The sequence below is a fragment of the Pangasianodon hypophthalmus genome, chromosome 4, assembly GCF_027358585.1.
Source record: "Pangasianodon hypophthalmus isolate fPanHyp1 chromosome 4, fPanHyp1.pri, whole genome shotgun sequence".
NCBI lineage: Eukaryota > Metazoa > Chordata > Actinopteri > Siluriformes > Pangasiidae > Pangasianodon > Pangasianodon hypophthalmus.
In genome coordinates, this window is record NC_069713.1 from 1358381 (window position 1) to 1378012 (window position 19632).

Consider the following 19632-nt stretch of genomic DNA (forward strand, 5'->3'; position numbering starts at 1 on the left):
TACATATTTACTTTACATTTTATTAGCTAAAAGCAGCCAGAGTCTCAGACAGACAGCTGTCAATCAAACTGGTCATTAGAATATTAGGCCACGCCCATTAGTACAGATCTCAGATCAGTGTGTTCATAGAGGTGATGTCCTTTACTTTATAACTGCATTATTAATCATTAATTACAAAACAAATTACAAAACAATACTTATAAAATCTGACAAAAAATTGATTTTACATAATTAACGTATGAAATGTGAAGACAAAATCTTTAAGGCTTCATTAAAAACTGTCACATTTCATTTCATTATAAAGTAAAACACTGACACACACACAGCAGCTTCATGGTTCTCACACTCATCCGTCCTCTTCATCAGGAACTCTCTGACGATTCATACACATACACACACACACACACACACACACACACACACACACAGAGAAAAAGACACAGTCATGTTCACAACATCATCGCGAGAGAAACTCACGTTCTCCGCTTTTGTCTCGTTCATTTATTTTACAAATGAATATCGCGATTATCGCTCTAACGATGGAGACGGATGTACGTCTGATACCCCTGTTCTAGACCCTCTGAAAACAGAGCGTGTGGTTTGGGACACGCCCACAGTGTTACGCGTTATGGAATAATAATAATAATAATAATAATAATAATAATAATAATAATAAGTGTCATGTGAAGTGCACACTCACTGGCGCCCTCCTGAGTGAAGGTGATGTAGGAGTAGGCGAGGCTCCCGGCGATGCTGAGAGAGACACAAACATGTAACACACACACACACATAAAAAAAAACAAAACTGAGGGTGTGTCACTGTGTCACTGTGTGTGTGTGTGAGTGTGTGTGCGTGTGTGTGAGCGTGTGTGAGTGTGTGTGTGTGTGTGTGAGTGTGTGTGTTATCGTTTACCTGATGTTTAAGCCGATGAAGTTCAACCAGGTGAAGACGTAATCACCACCAAACACCATCCCCACATACGCTACCATGATGTTCTAACATCACACACACACACACACACACACACACACACCCCAGTTATAATAAAAAAACAAACAAACAAATAAACAAACAAACAAATAAATAAACAAACACAGACTGACCTTCAGACAGCCGATGATGGTGGTGGTCAGGGCAGAGTTGTAGTGTGTGCACAAGACAATGGAGTACATGAGGACGAACCTGACACACACACACGTGCACGTACACACACACACGCACGCACACACACACACATACACGCACACACACACGCACGCACACACACGCACACACACGCACACACACGCACACACACGCACACACACGCACACACACAGTCATGAAGCTGCTAATCCTGAGGGTTTATACTGATAGAAGGAAACATAACAGGTGGAATATTAATGAACTATGTGTGAGTGTGTGAGTATGTGCGTGTGTGTCAGTGTGTGTGTGTGTGTGAGTGTGTGAGTATGTGTGAGTGTGTTAGTGTGTGTGTGTGTGTGAGTATGTGTGAGTGTGTTAGTGTGTGTGTGATATCTCACCCCATTACACAGGAGAGAATAAACTGAGTGAGAAAGAATAAATCAGTCCAGCCATCGAAACCCGCAGCCTGCATTAACACACACACACACACACACACACACACACACTCGTTATAATCACACACTCACTCGAATAAACACACACTGTGTTTCAGGTGTATATTGAAGGTGTGTGTGTGTGTGTCATTACTTGTTGCAGGTCTCCAGTGTAGTAGGCTACACACACAGTGGGTATGATCATGAATAAAGCGTTATAATACAGCAGGCCATACTCCCCCAGCTCCTGTACTCACACACACACACACACACACACACACAGGGGAGATTAGCAAAGACGACACTGTTTCAGCACATTTAACATTAATATGGTTGGTTATGACATCGCTATAGGCAACAGCCAGTTGTCACGGTAACCAGGTGACACTGGGACGGAAATGTCTCATTGTTCAGTACCTTGGAGTCGAGTTTCTTCTTCATGAAAGCACCGTTAGCTGCAGTTAATACGTTATTGATAGTGATGGATGTGTAGCCTTGGAGGTCAAAGGTCAAATCTGTACTGTAGCAACAACACACACACGGCATGGAGTGTGTGAGTAAATAAAGGTGTTGTGTTATACACTGTTCATTACAGGTGTATTTCTGTAAAGCTCCTTAAATCTTTACCTGGCAGCGATAAACGCTCCTAAGATCATAGTGAATACTGTCAGATGTACACTCCACGCAAACGTCCTCCTGCGCACACACACACACACACACACACACATACACACACACACACACACACACACACAGAGCCTCATCACATACAAATTCAACATGACAACAGTTTATCACACTGTCCCACTCTCGTGTGTGTGTACCTGAGCAGATAGCTCTCTGCCAACATGGTGAACAGAATGGAGAATCTCCTGAGCACAGTGAACATTGGCAAACTGCAAAAACACCACACGCACACACACACACACACACACACACACACACACACACACACACACACACACACACACACACACACAGTCTGTTCAGGACAAAGATCAACGTGACTTGCTTTAAATCCCTAACTACTGTGTTTACAGTGTGGTGTGTCTCCTGGGCTGTGGATTTATTCCCTATTCTCAACTCCCCTATTTCTATTATCTGCTCCTTATAGGGACACACACTGATCAGCCATAACATTAAACCACCTGTCTAATATTGTGTAGGTTCCCCTTGTGCCATCCAAGACCTCTGAAGGTGTGTGTGGTATTTAGCACCAAATCGTTAGCAGCAGATCCTTTAAGTCCTGTAGGTTGTGAGGTGGGTCCATGGATCAGACTTGTTTGTCCAGCACGTCCCACAGATGCTCGATCAGATTGAGATCTGGGGAATTTGGAGGCCAAGTCAACACCTTGAACACCACCTTGTCAACACCTTGACCTGTCATGTTCCTCAAACCATTCCTGAACAGTTTCTGCAGTGTGTCAGGGAGCATCATCCTGCTGAAAGAGGTCACTGCCATTAGGGAACACCGTTGCCATGAAGGGGTGAACTTGGTCTACAACCATGTTTAGGTAGGTGGTACATGTCAAAGTGACATCCACATGAAGGCCAGGACCTGAGGTTTCCCAGCAGAACATTGCCCAGACCATCACACTGCCTCCGCCGTCTTGCCTTCTTCCCATAGTGCATCCTGATGCCATCTCTTCCCCAGGTAAGCAACACACACACACACCCGGCCTTCCACATGATGTAAAAGAAAACATGATTCATCAGACCAGGCCACCTTCTTCCATTGCTCCATGGTCCAGTTCTGATGCTCACTTGTCCATTGTAGTAGCTTTGGGTGGTGGACAGGGTCAGCATGGGCTCTCTGACCGCTCTGCAGCTACGCAGCTCCATACGCAGCTCCATACACAGCAAGCTGCACTGCACTGTGTGTTCTGACTCCTTTCTATCAGAACCAGCATTAACTTTTTCAGCAGTTTGTGCTACAGTAGCTCTTCTGTGGGATCAGACCAGATGGGCCTTCACTCCCCACATGCATCAGTGAGCCTTGGGAGTCCATGACCCTGTCTCCGGTTCACCAGTTGTTCTTCCTTGGACCACTTTTGGTAGGTTCTAACCACTGCACACCAGGAACACCCCACAAGACCTGCTGCTCTGGAGATGCTCTGACCCAGTTGTCTAGCCATCACAATTTGGCACTTGTCAAAGTCTCTCTAATCCTTACGCTTGCCCATTTTTCCTGCTTTCAACACATCAACTTCAAGAACTGACTGTTCACTTGCTGCCTAATATATCACTCACCTTCACAGGTGCCACTGTAACGATTTAATCAGTTATTCACTTCACCTGTGAGTGTTTTACTGATCGGTGTATATATGCATATATAAACCTATATAAACTGAAGTGATGTTTAGGACGTACTTGACTTGCTTAGTTCCCACGAGGCCGGTTAGCTGATTACCTACATACAGGAGGGGGAGAGGGAATGTCTGAAATACAAACACACACACACACACACACACACACACACACACACACACACACACCCCAAAGGTTTATATAAATGCATTAGTTTTAATAAGTTATCGCTTCTATAGTAACAGCTCATTCACAGGGACGTGTACAGCAGATGATCCAAATAAACAGATTAAAAAATGTGTTTATGTAACATGTATGGAAGGAGTCTCCAGTGTCAGTGCTTTTAACAGTCAGAGGTAAAGCTGTAACTTTACAAGTTTTAATTCCTTCATCTTCAGGACAGAATATTTATAGCACTGAGTGTGTTTCACCTTGCTTGGAATGTTTCTGTCCATGTCCGGAAAGTGGATGAGACTCAGGGTTTTCCCCGCCCACAACACGCACACCGTCGCCAACATCTGTAACACACATACACACACACACACACACACACACTTTAATTATTATAATGTTATGTAGTGTAATCTGGATCATCATGCATCAGCATGTTTAATGTGTTAATGTAGAAGGTCATTAACACCACTCACCTGTCCGATCCCCACACATAACGACGACGGAAATCTGACAGGACACACACACACACACACACACACACACACACACACACACACACACACACACGTGTATGACAACAGCTAGATGTAATAACAATAAAAAGCACAGCAGAACACAAAAACTTATTTATATATATATATATATATATATATATATATATAGCAGTGCTGCAGGTGTATATAGAGGTGTATATAGAGGTGTATATAGCAGTGCTGCAGGTGTATATAGAGGTGTATATAGAGGTGTATATAGAGGTGTATGTAGCAGTGCTGCAGGTGTATATAGAGGTGTATATAGAGGTGTATATAGCAGTGCTGCAGGTGTATATAGAGGTGTATATAGAGGTGTATATAGCAGTGCTGCAGGTGTATATAGAGGTGTATATAGAGGTGTATATAGCAGTGCTGCAGGTGTATATAGCAGTGCTGCAGGTGTATATAGAGGTGTATATAGCAGTGCTGCAGGTGTATATAGAGGTGTATATAGAGGTGTATATAGCAGTGCTGCAGGTGTATATAGCAGTGCTGCAGGTGTATATAGAGGTGTATATAGCAGTGCTGCAGGTGTATATAGAGGTGTATATAGAGGTGTATATAGCAGTGCTGCAGGTGTATATAGAGGTGTATATAGAGGTGTATGTAGCAGTGCTGCAGGTGTATATAGAGGTGTATATAGAGGTGTATGTAGCAGTGCTGCAGGTGTATATAGAGGTGTATATAGAGGTGTATGTAGCAGTGCTGCAGGTGTGTATAGAGGTGTATATAGAGGTGTATATAGCAGTGCTGCAGGTGTATATAGAGGTGTATGTAGCAGTGCTGCAGATGTATATAGAGGTGTATATAGAGGTGTATATAGAGGTGTATGTAGCAGTGCTGCAGGTGTATATAGAGGTGTATATAGAGGTGTATGTAGCAGTGCTGCAGGTGTATATAGAGGTGTATATAGAGGTGTATATAGAGGTGTATGTAGCAGTGCTGCAGGTGTATATAGAGGTGTATATAGAGGTGTATGTAGCAGTGCTGCAGGTGTGTATAGAGGTGTATATAGAGGTGTATATAGCAGTGCTGCAGGTGTATATAGAGGTGTATATAGAGGTGTATGTAGCAGTGCTGCAGGTGTATATAGAGGTGTATATAGAGGTGTATATAGAGGTGTATGTAGCAGTGCTGCAGGTGTATATAGAGGTGTATATAGAGGTGTATGTAGCAGTGCTGCAGGTGTATATAGAGGTGTATATAGAGGTGTATATAGAGGTGTATGTAGCAGTGCTGCAGGTGTATATAGAGGTGTATATAGAGGTGTATGTAGCAGTGCTGCAGGTGTGTATAGAGGTGTATATAGAGGTGTATATAGAGGTGTATGTAGCAGTGCTGCAGGTGTATATAGAGGTGTATGTAGCAGTGCTGCAGGTGTGTATAGAGGTGTATATAGAGGTGTATATAGCAGTGCTGCAGGTGTATATAGAGGTGTATATAGAGGTGTATGTAGCAGTGCTGCAGGTGTATATAGAGGTGTATATAGAGGTGTATATAGAGGTGTATGTAGCAGTGCTGCAGGTGTATATAGAGGTGTATATAGAGGTGTATGTAGCAGTGCAGCATGTGTATATAGAGGTGTATATAGAGGTGTATATAGCAGTGCTGCAGGTGTATATAGAGGTGTATATAGAGGTGTATACAGAGCTGTATATACAGGTGTATATAGAGGTGTATGGGAGAGCGGGGACGGTTGCAACGTGGGGCAGTTGCAACATGGCTTATTCCTCCAATCAGGAATGAGCTAGAGTGATGATGCTCATACTGCTCATACTGCACATGCTCAGTTAGCCCCTCCCCCCATCTAGAAGAAATCAGCCATATGTGACCATTCCTTCTGGAAAAAGCTAATTTCAAGGTAAAAAAAAAAAGTATTTTTTTTAATACTCAGAATTTTTCTCATACTGTCTAAACTGTTTTTGTGAAGCATTATTCATTCATATAATTTAAATCAGTGTTTTCTTAGCTTCTAATAGGCATAGCTAGCAAGTGTCAAAGCTATTGTGTCTAGCTAGCATAGCAAGTTTTATCATGGCTGTCAGAGTAGGGACCTTTGCAACATGCTGTTGCAACCGTCCCTTATCACCCTTATCACATTGATCTAAAAGCTTGTCATATTAAAAAGTGAAGTGTGGCCAAGTATGGTGACTCGGAATTTTTGCTCTGCATTTAACCCATCCAAGTGCAAACACACCGTGAACACACACCCGGAGCAGTGGGCGGCCTTTTTTGCTGTGGCTCCCGGGGAGCAGTTTGGGATTCAGTGCCTTGCTCAATGGTCTCACCTCAGTCGTGGTATTGAGGGTAGGAGAGAGCGCTGGTCATTCACTCCCCCCACCTACAATCCCTGCCGGACCTGAGACTCGAACCCACAACCTTCAGGTTACAAGTCCGACTCTCTAACCATTAGGCCACGACTGGATTAAGGATTTATTATTATTACTCCTTTTTTTTAAGTAAAAACTCTCAGATTAGGCCACAATGTAGCCTACATTTTTTCTTTGTTTTCAGTATGCCACGAGAGAGGAAACGCACAACAGATAGGGGTGTCCCTCTATCTGTTCTGACATTAGCAGCAAGCATAGTGAAGGATGAAGGCAGGACAGTGAGGTCTGTGGCAAAGGACTTTGCGATTTGTCACACAACCCTCTATCGATTTATGAAAAAGAGCGAGAAGCTAGGCCCAGGAGAGGAAGCAAAGACAGGGTACTGGACTCCCAGGAGGGTCTTTTCTGAACAGCAAGAAAAGAGCCTTGCAGAATACCTAAAAACTACAGCTGATCTATTCTATGGTCTAAGCACCAAAGAGGTAAACAAGAGGAAGGTATAAAAAAGTGTATGTAAACAAGAACGTGTTGAAAGAGATTGTCTATCAGAATAAAACAAAGGAAGGAAGACTAGTTGGGAGAATAAGACAGAGTGAAGTAAAAAGAAATTGAGAGAATATATTAAACTCTAAACACTGTTCTATTTTTCAGGTTCGTCAGTTTGCCTTATCGCTGTAATTATCCAGAAACCTGGAATGCCAACTCCATGGCCAGCCATGACTGGTTCTTGGCTTTTATGAAGAGGCAACCCTGTCTTTCCATATGGTGCCTACAACCTACCAGTTTATCCAGAGCCACAAGATTTAATAGACATAATGTTTCCCAGTTTTTTGACAATCTTGGGAAAGTGCTAGATGGATGAAACAGGGGTTACAACTGTCCAAAACCCAGAAAATATTGTTGCCAGACATGGTGGTAGACAGGTTGGGTCATCCACATCAGCAGAAAGAGGGACACTTATGACCCTTGCTTGTGCAGTCAGTGCACTGGGGAATATGATCCCACCCCACTTTGTATTCCCTCGTGTCCATTTCAAAGATCATTTTATTCATGATGGCCCATCTGGTTGCATTGGAACAGCCAATGCCTCTGGGTGGATGCTGGAGGAGGACTTTATCATGTTCCTGAAACACTTCCAACACCACACTAAGTCCTCAGTGGATGCTAAAGTCCTGTTTATACTGGACAACCACTCAACCCATCTGTCTCTGAGAGGAATAAATTTCTGCAGAGACAGTGGAATTGTCTTGCTTTCCTTTCCACCTCACTGCTCTCACAAACTACAGCCACTGGATCGTACTGTTTATGGTCCTCTAAAACGAGCTGTGAACTCCTTCTGTGACTCATGGGTGAAGAGCCACCCAGGCCTGACAGTGTCAATTTATGACATTCCTGGTATTGTTAGGTTGGCCCACCATTTGGCAGCAACACCAGCAAATGTGCAGTCAGGTTTTAGGTGCGCTGGCATTTGGCCATTTAATCGGGAGGTCTTCCAAGATGTTGACTTTGCACCATCTTTGGTGACAGACCGTCCTCCTCCATCTACTGCAGCTCCACCAGTTCCATCTGCCCTGCCTGCACCTCCTGCAGCTCCACCAGTGCCACCTATGCCATCTGCGGCTCTCCTGTCTCCACCTGCTGTAGCTCAACCACTGCCACCTGTACTGCCTGCACTTGCTGTAACTGCACAAGTGACACCTTCCCGTATAGATTTCTCACCTGAGACCCTAAGACCTCACCCTAAAGCAGGACCAAGAAAAATCTCAAAAGGGAAGAGAAAGTGGAAGACTGCAATTCTTACAGACACACCAGAGAAAGAGGCACTGGAATTGGAAAAGAAGCACCAGAAAGCTAGGAGAAAGTTAAATGAAAATAAAACCAAAACAAGAGCGAAGAAAAACAAAAAGACAAAAAACCTAGACAATGACACTGACTCTGACAAAGAAGAGGATTTCTGCATTGTTTGTTTGGAGAGTTACTTGAAACCAAGAGAGGTTTGGGTACAGTGCTGGCAATGCAAGGCAAGGGCTCACCAGGACTGCACTGATGGGGAGCCAATTATACTTGCCACAACTGCAAGTCTGATGTGGACTAATTTCTTTCTCTCTTACACACTCATACACTACCTCACACACACACACACACACACACACACACACACACAGTTCAAGTCAGAGGAGTTCACAGAAGTATTTCAGTAAATTTTCAGTCTTGATTTTCATTAAAAATATTTTGTAGTTCAGTTTTTGTGGAGGCCTAATAATTAACCAAAACGTGGTTGTTACTTGTTCTTTTACTGGTCTTTGTCTTTATACGGCCAATTTAACAAATTTAACAATTTAACCAATTTAACCCTGTCTGTTAAAATAAAGAAATTGCAGTATGATGTTATATAATGTTTTTTTTTTTTATTATATTTTAATGAATGTTGCAACCGTCCCCTGTAATGGGGTCAGTTGCAGCATTTGACTTTGTCTGTTCAAGTTTAAATTGTACGTATATTATGATACGCACGCGTGTTACAGCAGTGTGGGTGAGTATCTGACAGATGGGGGTTTAATGTGTTAAAATCTTGGCTTTCCACTAAAAACAGTCTCTGAGAAACTGAAGGAAATACAAAAAGTGTTGCAACCGTCCCCGCTCTCCCCTCTACAGAGGTGTATATAGAGGTGTATATAGAGGTGCTGCAGGTGGGGAGACAGTGAGTGTGACAGGTGTGTGTTTACAGCTCCAGGGCTCTGAAGAACGACTCGGAGCTGCAGGTGAAGTGTGTGCTGAACTCCACTGCACTCACCTGTAGCTGGTCAGGACGCTTTTATTCAGCACCACGATGAGGACCGAGCTGAGGCCGTAAAACCCGGCGGCGAATAATCTGAGGAATAATCTGTGCTGTGAGGAGAGTACAGGTGTGTTTCTCTCCTCTACTCTCACCTGAGCGCGAGCGCGAGCTCGAACCTCCGCCATGTTCACGCAGCAACACGCCAAGCCCCGCCCACTAAACCCCGCCCACTCTTAAAGGGCAAGGACACTTAACTCAGGATCATAGTTCACTTTTCCAACCTGAAGGATAACACAGATTAAAAATAATACAAATGTCCATTTACAGTGTCCAAATGCTTTACCCCAAATGTGACTTTTTTTTATTTGCAAAGAAAACATTTGAGATACAAACAGCATAAAGAAAAGGGAAGGAAACATACAAACACAGGAAACCTTAATTAGCAGGAAAAAATAAAATCATAGGTCTTAAGAAATGTGTTCTTCTTATTACTATTGATGAGTTTAAGAGAGTTTACAGTGTGGGAAATTTCAGCAAGAAAGACTTCAAATCTAGGCAAAGTATTTAAAATATTAATATATTTGCAATGCAAGACAAAGAAATTAACAATAAGTTCAATAGTATGGTTACTGCTGGAAAAATAAAGAAATAAATCTTTATATATCTTATATATCTTTCAGTGAATTTCAGGGGAAAGGTGTTTGGTGTCTGAAATTTGCTTCTTCTTTAGCGTCATGTGCTTCAAATGAAGTTTTTGGAAGCTTTGTGATAGTGTGTTCTCTCTCTCTCTGCGCCAGATTATACGCTGAAGATCCTCTAACGATAGACCTGCGATTAAAGAACACGACTACGTTCTGCTCACGTCATCAATCAGCGTGATCCAGAAATCACAAACGTTCTTCACAGAGAGCTTAAGATTCTTCCATGTTTCGTTTACGTTTCTCCATCACCGCTCCTGTATCTGTAGCTGTCCTGTAAATCTGCCGTCCTCCTATTGGTGGATTTTAGACGAGCGACGTAGCAGCGCTCACACTCTGAGATTTAATCTTAAATTTCTCACACTTATCATCCTGTGACTTCCATCATGACCTCCAGCTTTACAATAAAGGTGACATTCCAGCTTTAAACCTTAGGGGTGGGGTCTAGGGGGCAGACTGATACCTGCTCAAATTGTTCTCTGGAAAAATAAAACAATCCTGGCCTCCATAAATAACATTCCAGTGTTCAGCTACACGGCGTTAATGCTTATAGCAGGAGCTCCACCTTCACCCTAAACCACATCAGCACCTGTGTGTGACTTCACTAAGGTGCATTTACGCAAAATATATCACACAATTATCTGGGTTTTACACTTTTCAGAGAAAATCTTAGGAATGTTCACAGCATTGTGATGCTAGCTGGACTAAAAGTAACATGAGAAGATTTTTGATTTTAAAAATGTACAGTAGATTTAAAAAAAAAAAAAAAAAAAAAAAAGAGAGAGCACGAGCAGTGAGTGACATTAACACCTGTGGGAAGTTTATTGAACAGGGACGTGTGAATGCAGAAACATCCGGAAAACCAAAAGTCCTACAAAGAGTCCAGTCACGGAGTCTCCCACTGTCCGAGGAGTCCAACATGTCCTAGTGTCCTCCAGTTTACTGTCACTCCCAGGTTCAGGATAAACCACACACACACTCACACACGCTCACACACACGTACACACACACACACACACACACCCTGAATTGAGCATGTTCTTCGAGTAGTGCTGCTGTAAATACTAAAAAAAAAAAAAAAAAGGATAAAACAGGGACAGATCATGTGCTTGTTAGCTAAAAAATCATTTATCTAAGTGCAAAGATATGTCAGCAATCAGCGCTAAAGAAAAAAAAACCTCAGCGTACTTCATACAGAGATGACGATTGGTTGGCTTCCACAAAAAAAATACAACGTAAATCATATATTGGAGGCTTCAGTCGTCACGTGGACGAACACGCTGTTACAAGCAAGGTGTGCCCAAGATGGATGCTTCTGAGGAGCGACAGTATGCTTCCTGTAGTCATGGAAACAGTCATTAAACAGTAACAGCGCTATGTGCAGAACTGGTAATGTTCAATAATGTTCACTCGAGGAAGTGAGCTTCGTAAGTTCATGAAGGTGGTGTGGTCTTTGCCCAACGCTGGCAGACGTCGTCTCCACATGAAGCATGCTGAGGCGTTAATAATAATAATAATAATAATAATAATAACAACAATAATAAAGATAAAACTTCAGGTTCGAGAACTTTAGGTGACTCGTGTACAGGCATGTGCATGTGATAATCGGTTATACGATCACAAAAAAAAAAAAAGAAAAAAAAAAAAGGTTTGTGCAAGGACGGCTGTCTTGTAATGGTCCTTATTCTCAGCCAAACTGGAAAGCGTGTCCGTCACTGCCCAATGAGAACGCAATGTCACGATAATATCCCTAAAATGGTCATCACCGCCGTCATCCCGTAACGCAACTACCGTAGCACATGCCTGTTTACGCAAAACTCGCACACAAACACTCACATGTCCTGATTCTGCCAAGGGTCAGCTTAAGGCAAGCTGAATTAGCCAATCACCACCTCCTCATAATGTCTTCGTCTGATGTAGCGCTAAGCATAAAACAGTTCAAATTTACACAAGCTTAGCTAAGACACGTAAATGTAGCACTCTGCTTTCATTAGCAATAAGTAGGTAGCTTAGCTAACAATAATTTATGTGATGTTAAGCAGCTAGCCAAGTTCACTACCCAGCTAGCTAAAGTTAAATATGATCTGGTTGGCTGATGGAAATTTTGACTTAAGCTCCGCCCTCATGGACAGAGGGACGCTTGTCACTTAGCAACATCAGGACACACACACACACACACACACACACAGACTTTTAAAAGTGTTCCCAACGTTTTTTTGTAAAAGGTGACGTACGAGAGGACCAGCCTAAAAAAAAAAAAAAAAAAAAAAAAAGAAGAAAGAAAAGAAAAACAAACAGAACAAGAACACAACACAGCAAGAGAAATTAAATGAAAAGGGACGAAAGGAAAAAAAATAAAAATATATAACGAAGCATTCACATATTTACGGTTTTGCTACAGGCCAAGCAAAGAGCTCCATGAAAAAAAAAAAATCAAATAACAGGAACTTGACCTCAGAGCTTCGTTTAAAATATTTAAAGTGATACATTACTTCTGTACGTCAATAACAGTAAAATTAGCACTAGACCCACATTCTCCTTTTGCTCAAAAATATTAAAATACGCCAAAAATAGAAGGAGAACAAACGAAAGCTTAAACTCACTTCAAACGCTATGCTGGAAAAGCCTTACATTCAAACAGCAATCGAATCAGAAATAAAATAAAATACTGTAGGAACATCCCTGCTATCTATCATGTCTCTAAATACAAAAGCTCTATCGAGAATTAGCTTCAGTGTAACGAGAGAAGTCCGTTAACATGGGGGCGGGGTTTCAGTCCTCACTATGGTGTACATGACAGTCTCTCTTTTACACGTTTTTTTTTTTTCTTTTTCTTTTTTATGATATCTAGAGTCGAAGGATCCGTAAGCATGCAGGCCTCGTAGAGGAGGGGCTCAAGGGTCAAAGGTCAGGGTTTAGGCCAAGGCGGGAAACGCCTCGGGGTCGTCCACGTTAGGAACAGACACTCCGCCTCCCTGAAGATATAAAAACACACACATTACATGCGATACAATTACACTTCTCAAACAAGTTTCTTTTTTAACTTAGTAGCTGGCGTGTGTGTAAAGTTACTGACCTTCTCAGACCTGCCTCCACCGCGCCCTGCCCGGTTTCCACCTCCCCGGCCCCCTCTGCCACCCCGGGAGCCCCCCCGACCACGCCCAGGGCGGCCCAAATCTCCAAAGTTGATCTCCAGCTGGGAGGTGATGTCATTGGCTGGTTTGCGGAAGTGGTGGTCGCCTGAGCCGTCTTCAGAGGCTCCCTAATAATACAAAAACAAAGGGTACTTTACAAAGGGTACTTTACAAAGGGTACTTTACAAAGGGTACTTTACAAAGGGTACTTGAAGCTCATGGATACTTTACAGCCTCAGAGCGCTCAGATGGCACAGCCTCATGTGAGTACTTGGTCTTAATTTGAAACTTTTCTGGTTGCATATAGCATTAAAGTGGTTATTTTACAGCTGGTGCAGATAACTTTACGACTCCAGTGTGGAAAAAATTTTACTTTACAGCCATTGTGAGGATAAATAGTTACTTTACGGACAAAGTGTTAAGTTTATAGCGATGGTGTGGATTAGCAGTTATTTTTTTACAGACATGGTGTTGATAAACAGTTGCTTTACAGCCAATTTGTGGATAAACAGTTCACTGATGGACCCAGAGTGTCTCAAACGAGAAATTTTCCATCAAGCTTGGTATGAAGCAGGTATTTTACAGCTTTGAACTTGTCAATTCAGTACTTTACAACTTTACAGCCACTACATGGTCGTAAACAGGGTTCCTACAGCTACAACGTGAGCTTCAGTAGGTATTTTATGGTCATTAAAAGTGTCAAATAGATACTTTACAGCTACACCCTTATTAAACTGGTACTTTACAGCTCAAGTTTGATCCCAAATGATTTTTTTTTTTTCGTAAACATTTATATTACAGTGACGGCTTCACTTTAAAGTGAAACTATTTAAATAGTTACAGCTACATTGTGGAGTCAAATGGGTGCTTTACAGGTTCCGTGTGGTATCCAACAGGTTATTTACATCTATGGTCAGGTACTTTACAGGTAAATTGTTGTCTCCGACAGGTTTACATCCATACTATGGTGCTCTTGGGCAGATCCTTTACAGCCACCCAATGGATCCCTGACATTTCCAGAGTGGTCTTTTTATTTGACATTGAAAGTGAGGGTCGCTACCTTGTGGAGTGACTCAGCGTTAGCATCTCCAGTTTCAATCAGAGTTCCAGACGGCCTCTGGAGAAGCAAACACAGAGAAACGAATGATGCACACACCTAAAGAACCTAAAGTCTAAACCTAGACTTTAACGCGACAAGTGCTGTGTCACTCACGCCCAGGTCTTTGCTCTTCGACTTGTGCAGCACGTATCCTTTCTTCCACTGGCCCTCGTCGCCTTCGTTTGGTTTGCGGATGTTGAACTCCACCTTCGCCCGCTCTTTGTTCTGCATGGCCTTCCACTCGTCCAGGGTCATCTCCTTGGGGCCTTCCTCCTTCACTTCCTCAACCTCGTTCTCTCTGGAAATCAACCGACCACATCAACGATCACACAACGTATCAACAGATTCCTCTAGACCTAGACATGATTGAACTTCTGCACTGCCGGCAAATGCTGGCTTTCCAACAAAGACCACAGCACTCACTCATTGGCCTACAGGTATAAAGAGGTGGGGCTTACTTGTTTTCTGAGTCAACAGGCGCAGCAGGCTCCTCCCCTTCCACAGGTGCTTCAGGTGCGGCCGATTGGTGCAGTTCACTGAAAGATCAAAAGGTACCAGTTATACCACAGGCACTATTTACATACCGTCATTATTAACATTAGTTTTATTTCGCCTCACCTGGCTTCTTCCTTGGTGTTGCCCCAGTTGTGTGATCCGGCTCCTCCTCGCTTCTCCTCAGCTTTCTGGCTGCTGGAAAACAAAACATAAACGAAGCTAATTGTTGCTATGTTCACTTACTAACCTGAGCAAAACGTACTAACTAGGAATACAAGTCCCTCACGATTTGTCGTTTCCGCTGTGTCGTTCAAATTCACGCTTTCCTCGAGAGTCAAATCCGTCAGCTCTTCCGATTCCCCGTCCACGACCTCCACGACCACCACGACCTCCACCACGACCCCTCGGTGGTCTGTCTCCTACTGGCCTAAGGGGAAAAAAACGTGGATCATCCATGTGAATGTTATACGACAATATTCATCATTGCTAATGTTTATTTCGGGAGCACTTTTGCTAAAACATCGTAAACCGTGATGGAGAGGGACTCACTTGTCCACACTGGCTTCTCCTCCTTCATGTTTTTCCTCAGGTGGCTTTTCGAAGCGACGCTCTCGGTGGACTCGTCTCTCCGGTCTCCGTTCTCCCGGCGCCCCCTGCTGGTGGGGAGTGTTCTGCCCCTGCTGCTCCTGCTGCTTCCTCCCCATCCTCCTTACACCTGCAACATCACAGGAAGTGGCATTAACATGTCACTCAGGCTTCTCCTGCCATATGTTCCAGGTTGCCATTTTATATGAATTATTATTGGAAATAATTCGAAAAGCTGTCGAAAGCGCAAAACGCTTTCACGTTGGGGTTTGTGAGTAAATATTTTTACTGTTTGACTTTTCATGCTCTGTCTTGTTTTGCTGATAAAATTGTCCTTTACATATTTGCAGTGTTTTTTGCTTGCTTGTTTCAAATCGAAACACATACGGAAAAAGAAATCTGTAAAATAAAGGGGGCGGAGCTACTGTTCATGCAAATAAATCACATCTGAATATCGGTTTTATGTTTCAGGAAAAGAACACAGCCAGAGTTCGATGTGGTTCTTCTTCCCGTGTTCTTCCCATCCTCCAAAAAACACGCCTAACAATGCAAACTAGGTAAAAACAAATCACCTCCTGGAGGGTGTAATATTATTAGCACGTCCTGGTGTACTAGCGCCAAGCAGGTGCTAACCAAAGCAGATGTAAATTCTCCAACCAGGACACGATGAAGATGAAGATCAGAGCCGCATGTAGGTATGATGGGAAATACAAGGGTATGGAGTAGAACAAGATATACAAAGAAATATTAAGAACAAAAAAAGGACTAGAAAAATAAACGCAAATGATGACAAATGTCACCAAGAAAACATTGTATTGTGGGAAATAAAAAAAAAAAAAAGTTCGTAAGAGACAATATGCCAAGTTTATCGTAAAAGTTTCAGTGGAAAGTGATGAAACATGACAAAATGTTGACATTTGAGACAGCTGTGTCTCTGTAAGACTAATCTGTAATTTTGTCGTCAAGTAATTTGGACGCTTTTAATATAAATTAATGTTTATTGATATAAACATAATCGTATACATCATAACTGTCTCACTTTCTTTATATCTCTCCCAGTTAAAATGTACGATAATATTCGGTGTCTGATTTTGGGCTCCTGGATAACGTTACTCCGACAACATAAAAAAAGAACGTGAGTTCGTACACGTGTTTGGAAATGACACGTAACTTACGACGTTGCGTGTAAATATTTCAAACAAAAAATCAGACCGGATTTATAAGTTGCATTAATGCTTATTATCTTCATAGTCGTGTGCGTACGCTGATAAATACCAATCAGCCGTAAATTACGCATTGCACGTTCATATACAAGGGGGCGGCTAATTCACGTTTAGGCACGCCCACAAAACTCCATAAAAGGCAAAGCTCAAGCCGAAAAAAATGACAAAATGACGGCTTTTATAGGGCACTGTTACTTTTGTCCTCATTGAACGCCTATCAACAACAACATACATTATTGGTACTGCGTTGTTTTCGGAACATTTTAAAGACAGTTTGTAGTTTCCAAAAAGCCAGAAAATAGCGTAATTATAACTTTTGAGGACGTTAGGAGGACAGTAGCAGGTCGTCATTTTGATATCTGGGTTTCGTCACTTCTATTCAGAATCCTTTTAGGGTTTAAAGAGTTTATACGTTATCTTGAAAATGTAAACTGTGAACTATTATCCACTACTTGTTAAATATAAGAAGCTTTAGATGATGTCCTCTTCAACATGGCTGATTTTTATCTCCACAGCTAACACACTGCCCTGAACTGCTGCCTACGTAGTGGCCATAATACTCACAAAATACACAAATGTGCAGTAATTATTAGTGAATATGTGTAGAACAGCTGTCCTGCCGATGAAAATATAAACATTTAATGGAAAAATGGACTTTATTTCAAGTTAGTGTGCGCAACTGTGTGGAAAAAAGAAGAATTTAGCTTGAGCTTGAAAGCTAAACAAAAACACGACGTAGTTATTTAAAAAAAAAAACAAGTTTCCCCACAAAAGTTACCACAGAACTTCATTACAATGCTTTTGTGAGCTCGATTGTGAGAGAATATTGTTGTTATCTGAATAAATAATTAGCTTATATATCGCGATAATGCTAACACTTTCCAGTGAGTGTCCTCTACCATGACAGCACACACACAGAGCAACGGTGGCGTCGTTGTCTTTTATCTCACCCGTATTCCGATAAGCCCCGCCCTCCTGGGCAGGGATTGGCTGATGATTTCCCGCCTACACGGGTAGAATTGGATGGTCACGAGCGGCACCCAGATTGGACAGCGATGTAATCCAATCAGAGTGCAGCTCGCGAGGTTGTGTGTATATATTAGCCAGTCAGGAGGCAGAAGGCGGGAACTGTGTGAATGTAAGTGGAGAAAAAAATAATAATAAAACAGAAAACTAACACAGAACCATGTTGGCGAGTTAAAGCGAGTTTTAGGTTTATAAAAGGATCTCTCCGCCATACCGTCCTTCTTGAGCGGCGCTGCAGGCTGCGGGTCCTCCTTCCGCTCCGGCGGCGGGTTCTTCCGCTCCTTCTGCGACTCCTTCTTGGGCTGTCTGGCGGCCTGAGCGGCGGGTTTGCTGGCGGCGGCGGCGGCGGCCGCGTCTTTCCTCCTGTTCTCTGCCGCCTTCAATATGTCGAACGGGTCGGACTCGTCATCCAGCAGCTGGTCGAAGCGGTTGGTAACGACGCAGCCGAAACCGTCCTGCAGGTGTCCGGGCATGATGGCGCCCCGGCGGCGGGATTCTCCTCCGATTCGGCGCGGCTGGGGAGCGGAACGAAGAGGCTCGCCGAAGAGCAAACACAAGATGGACGCGGGTGACGTCGCCTTCTCTTCCGGCGCGCACCACATCCGGGACATTCAGAGTTTCCCGCCACACGGGGAGTGCAGTTCAGTTCAGACAACACACAACTACACAATCTCACTAAACTATACAATCTCACTAAACTACACAATCTCAATAAACAACACAATCTCTCTAAACACCAGAATCTCAGTAAACAACTACACAATCTCACTAAACACCACCACCACAATCTCACTAAACAACAACACCACAATCTCACTAAACAACAACACCACAATCTCACTAAACAACACCACCACAATCTCACTAAACACCACCACAATCTCACTAAACAACAACACCACAATCTCACTAAACAACACCACCACAGTCTCACTAAACACCACCACAATCTCACTAAACAACAACACCACAATCTCACTAAACAACAACACCACAATCTCACTAAACAACACCACAATCTCACTAAACACCACAATCTCACTAAACACCACCACAGTCTCACTAAACAACAACACCACAATCTCACTAAACAACACCACAATCTCACTAAACAACACCACAATCTCACTAAACAACACCACAATCTCACTAAACAACAACAATACAATCTCAGTAAACACCACCACAATCTCACTAAACAACACCACCACAATCTCACTAAACAACACCACAATCTCACTAAACACCACAATGTCTCTAAACACCACAATCTCACTAAACAGCACAATCCCAATAAACAACACAATGTGTCTAAACTACAAAATCTCACTAAACAACACAATCTCACAAAACAACACAAATATCACAAACAACAATCTCACTAAACAAAAACACAATCTCTGAACAACACAATATCACTAAACAACAACGTAATCTCTCTGAACAACAACACAATTTCACTAAACAGCAACACAAAACTAAACAGCAAAACAATAACACACTCTTCAGCGTGAAAATTGGTTGTTTGATCTAAATGTTGCGTTCTCGGCTTCGAACCTGCTTTGCTCTCAGATCATTTCAGCCAGCTGTGTACTCTCACCAGAGACAGCGACGATGTGCGCTTCTTCTTTGCGTTATTTTTTCTCCGTAACGTCTCTCCGTTATACGGTTATACGTTCTCCTTAAATT

General features: G+C 42.7%; 2 protein-coding genes across 2 annotated transcripts; both read right to left on the minus strand.

Moving 5' to 3' along the window:
• Positions 1–122: 122 nt before the first annotated feature.
• Positions 123–9903, minus strand: LOC113524111 (UDP-glucuronic acid/UDP-N-acetylgalactosamine transporter). Its single transcript, XM_034303352.2, has 13 exons — positions 9699–9903; positions 4515–4548; positions 4299–4385; positions 3931–3998; positions 2385–2456; positions 2188–2256; positions 1978–2080; positions 1715–1807; positions 1525–1592; positions 1105–1183; positions 914–996; positions 701–753; positions 123–373 (listed from the first exon to the last, which is right to left on the minus strand). Exons 1-13 carry the CDS (start codon positions 9866–9868, stop codon positions 363–365), a joined length of 990 nt encoding a protein of 329 aa, XP_034159243.2. The 5' UTR covers positions 9869–9903; the 3' UTR covers positions 123–362.
• Positions 9904–11179: 1276 nt separating this feature from the next.
• LOC113524137 (plasminogen activator inhibitor 1 RNA-binding protein) lies at positions 11180–18737 on the minus strand. The gene is made up of 9 exons (XM_026910270.3): positions 18158–18737; positions 15659–15824; positions 15396–15536; positions 15233–15304; positions 15073–15150; positions 14729–14912; positions 14576–14632; positions 13458–13643; positions 11180–13356 (listed from the first exon to the last, which is right to left on the minus strand). Exons 1-9 carry the CDS (start codon positions 18552–18554, stop codon positions 13297–13299), a joined length of 1341 nt encoding a protein of 446 aa, XP_026766071.1. The 5' UTR covers positions 18555–18737; the 3' UTR covers positions 11180–13296.
• Positions 18738–19632: the final 895 nt, after the last annotated feature.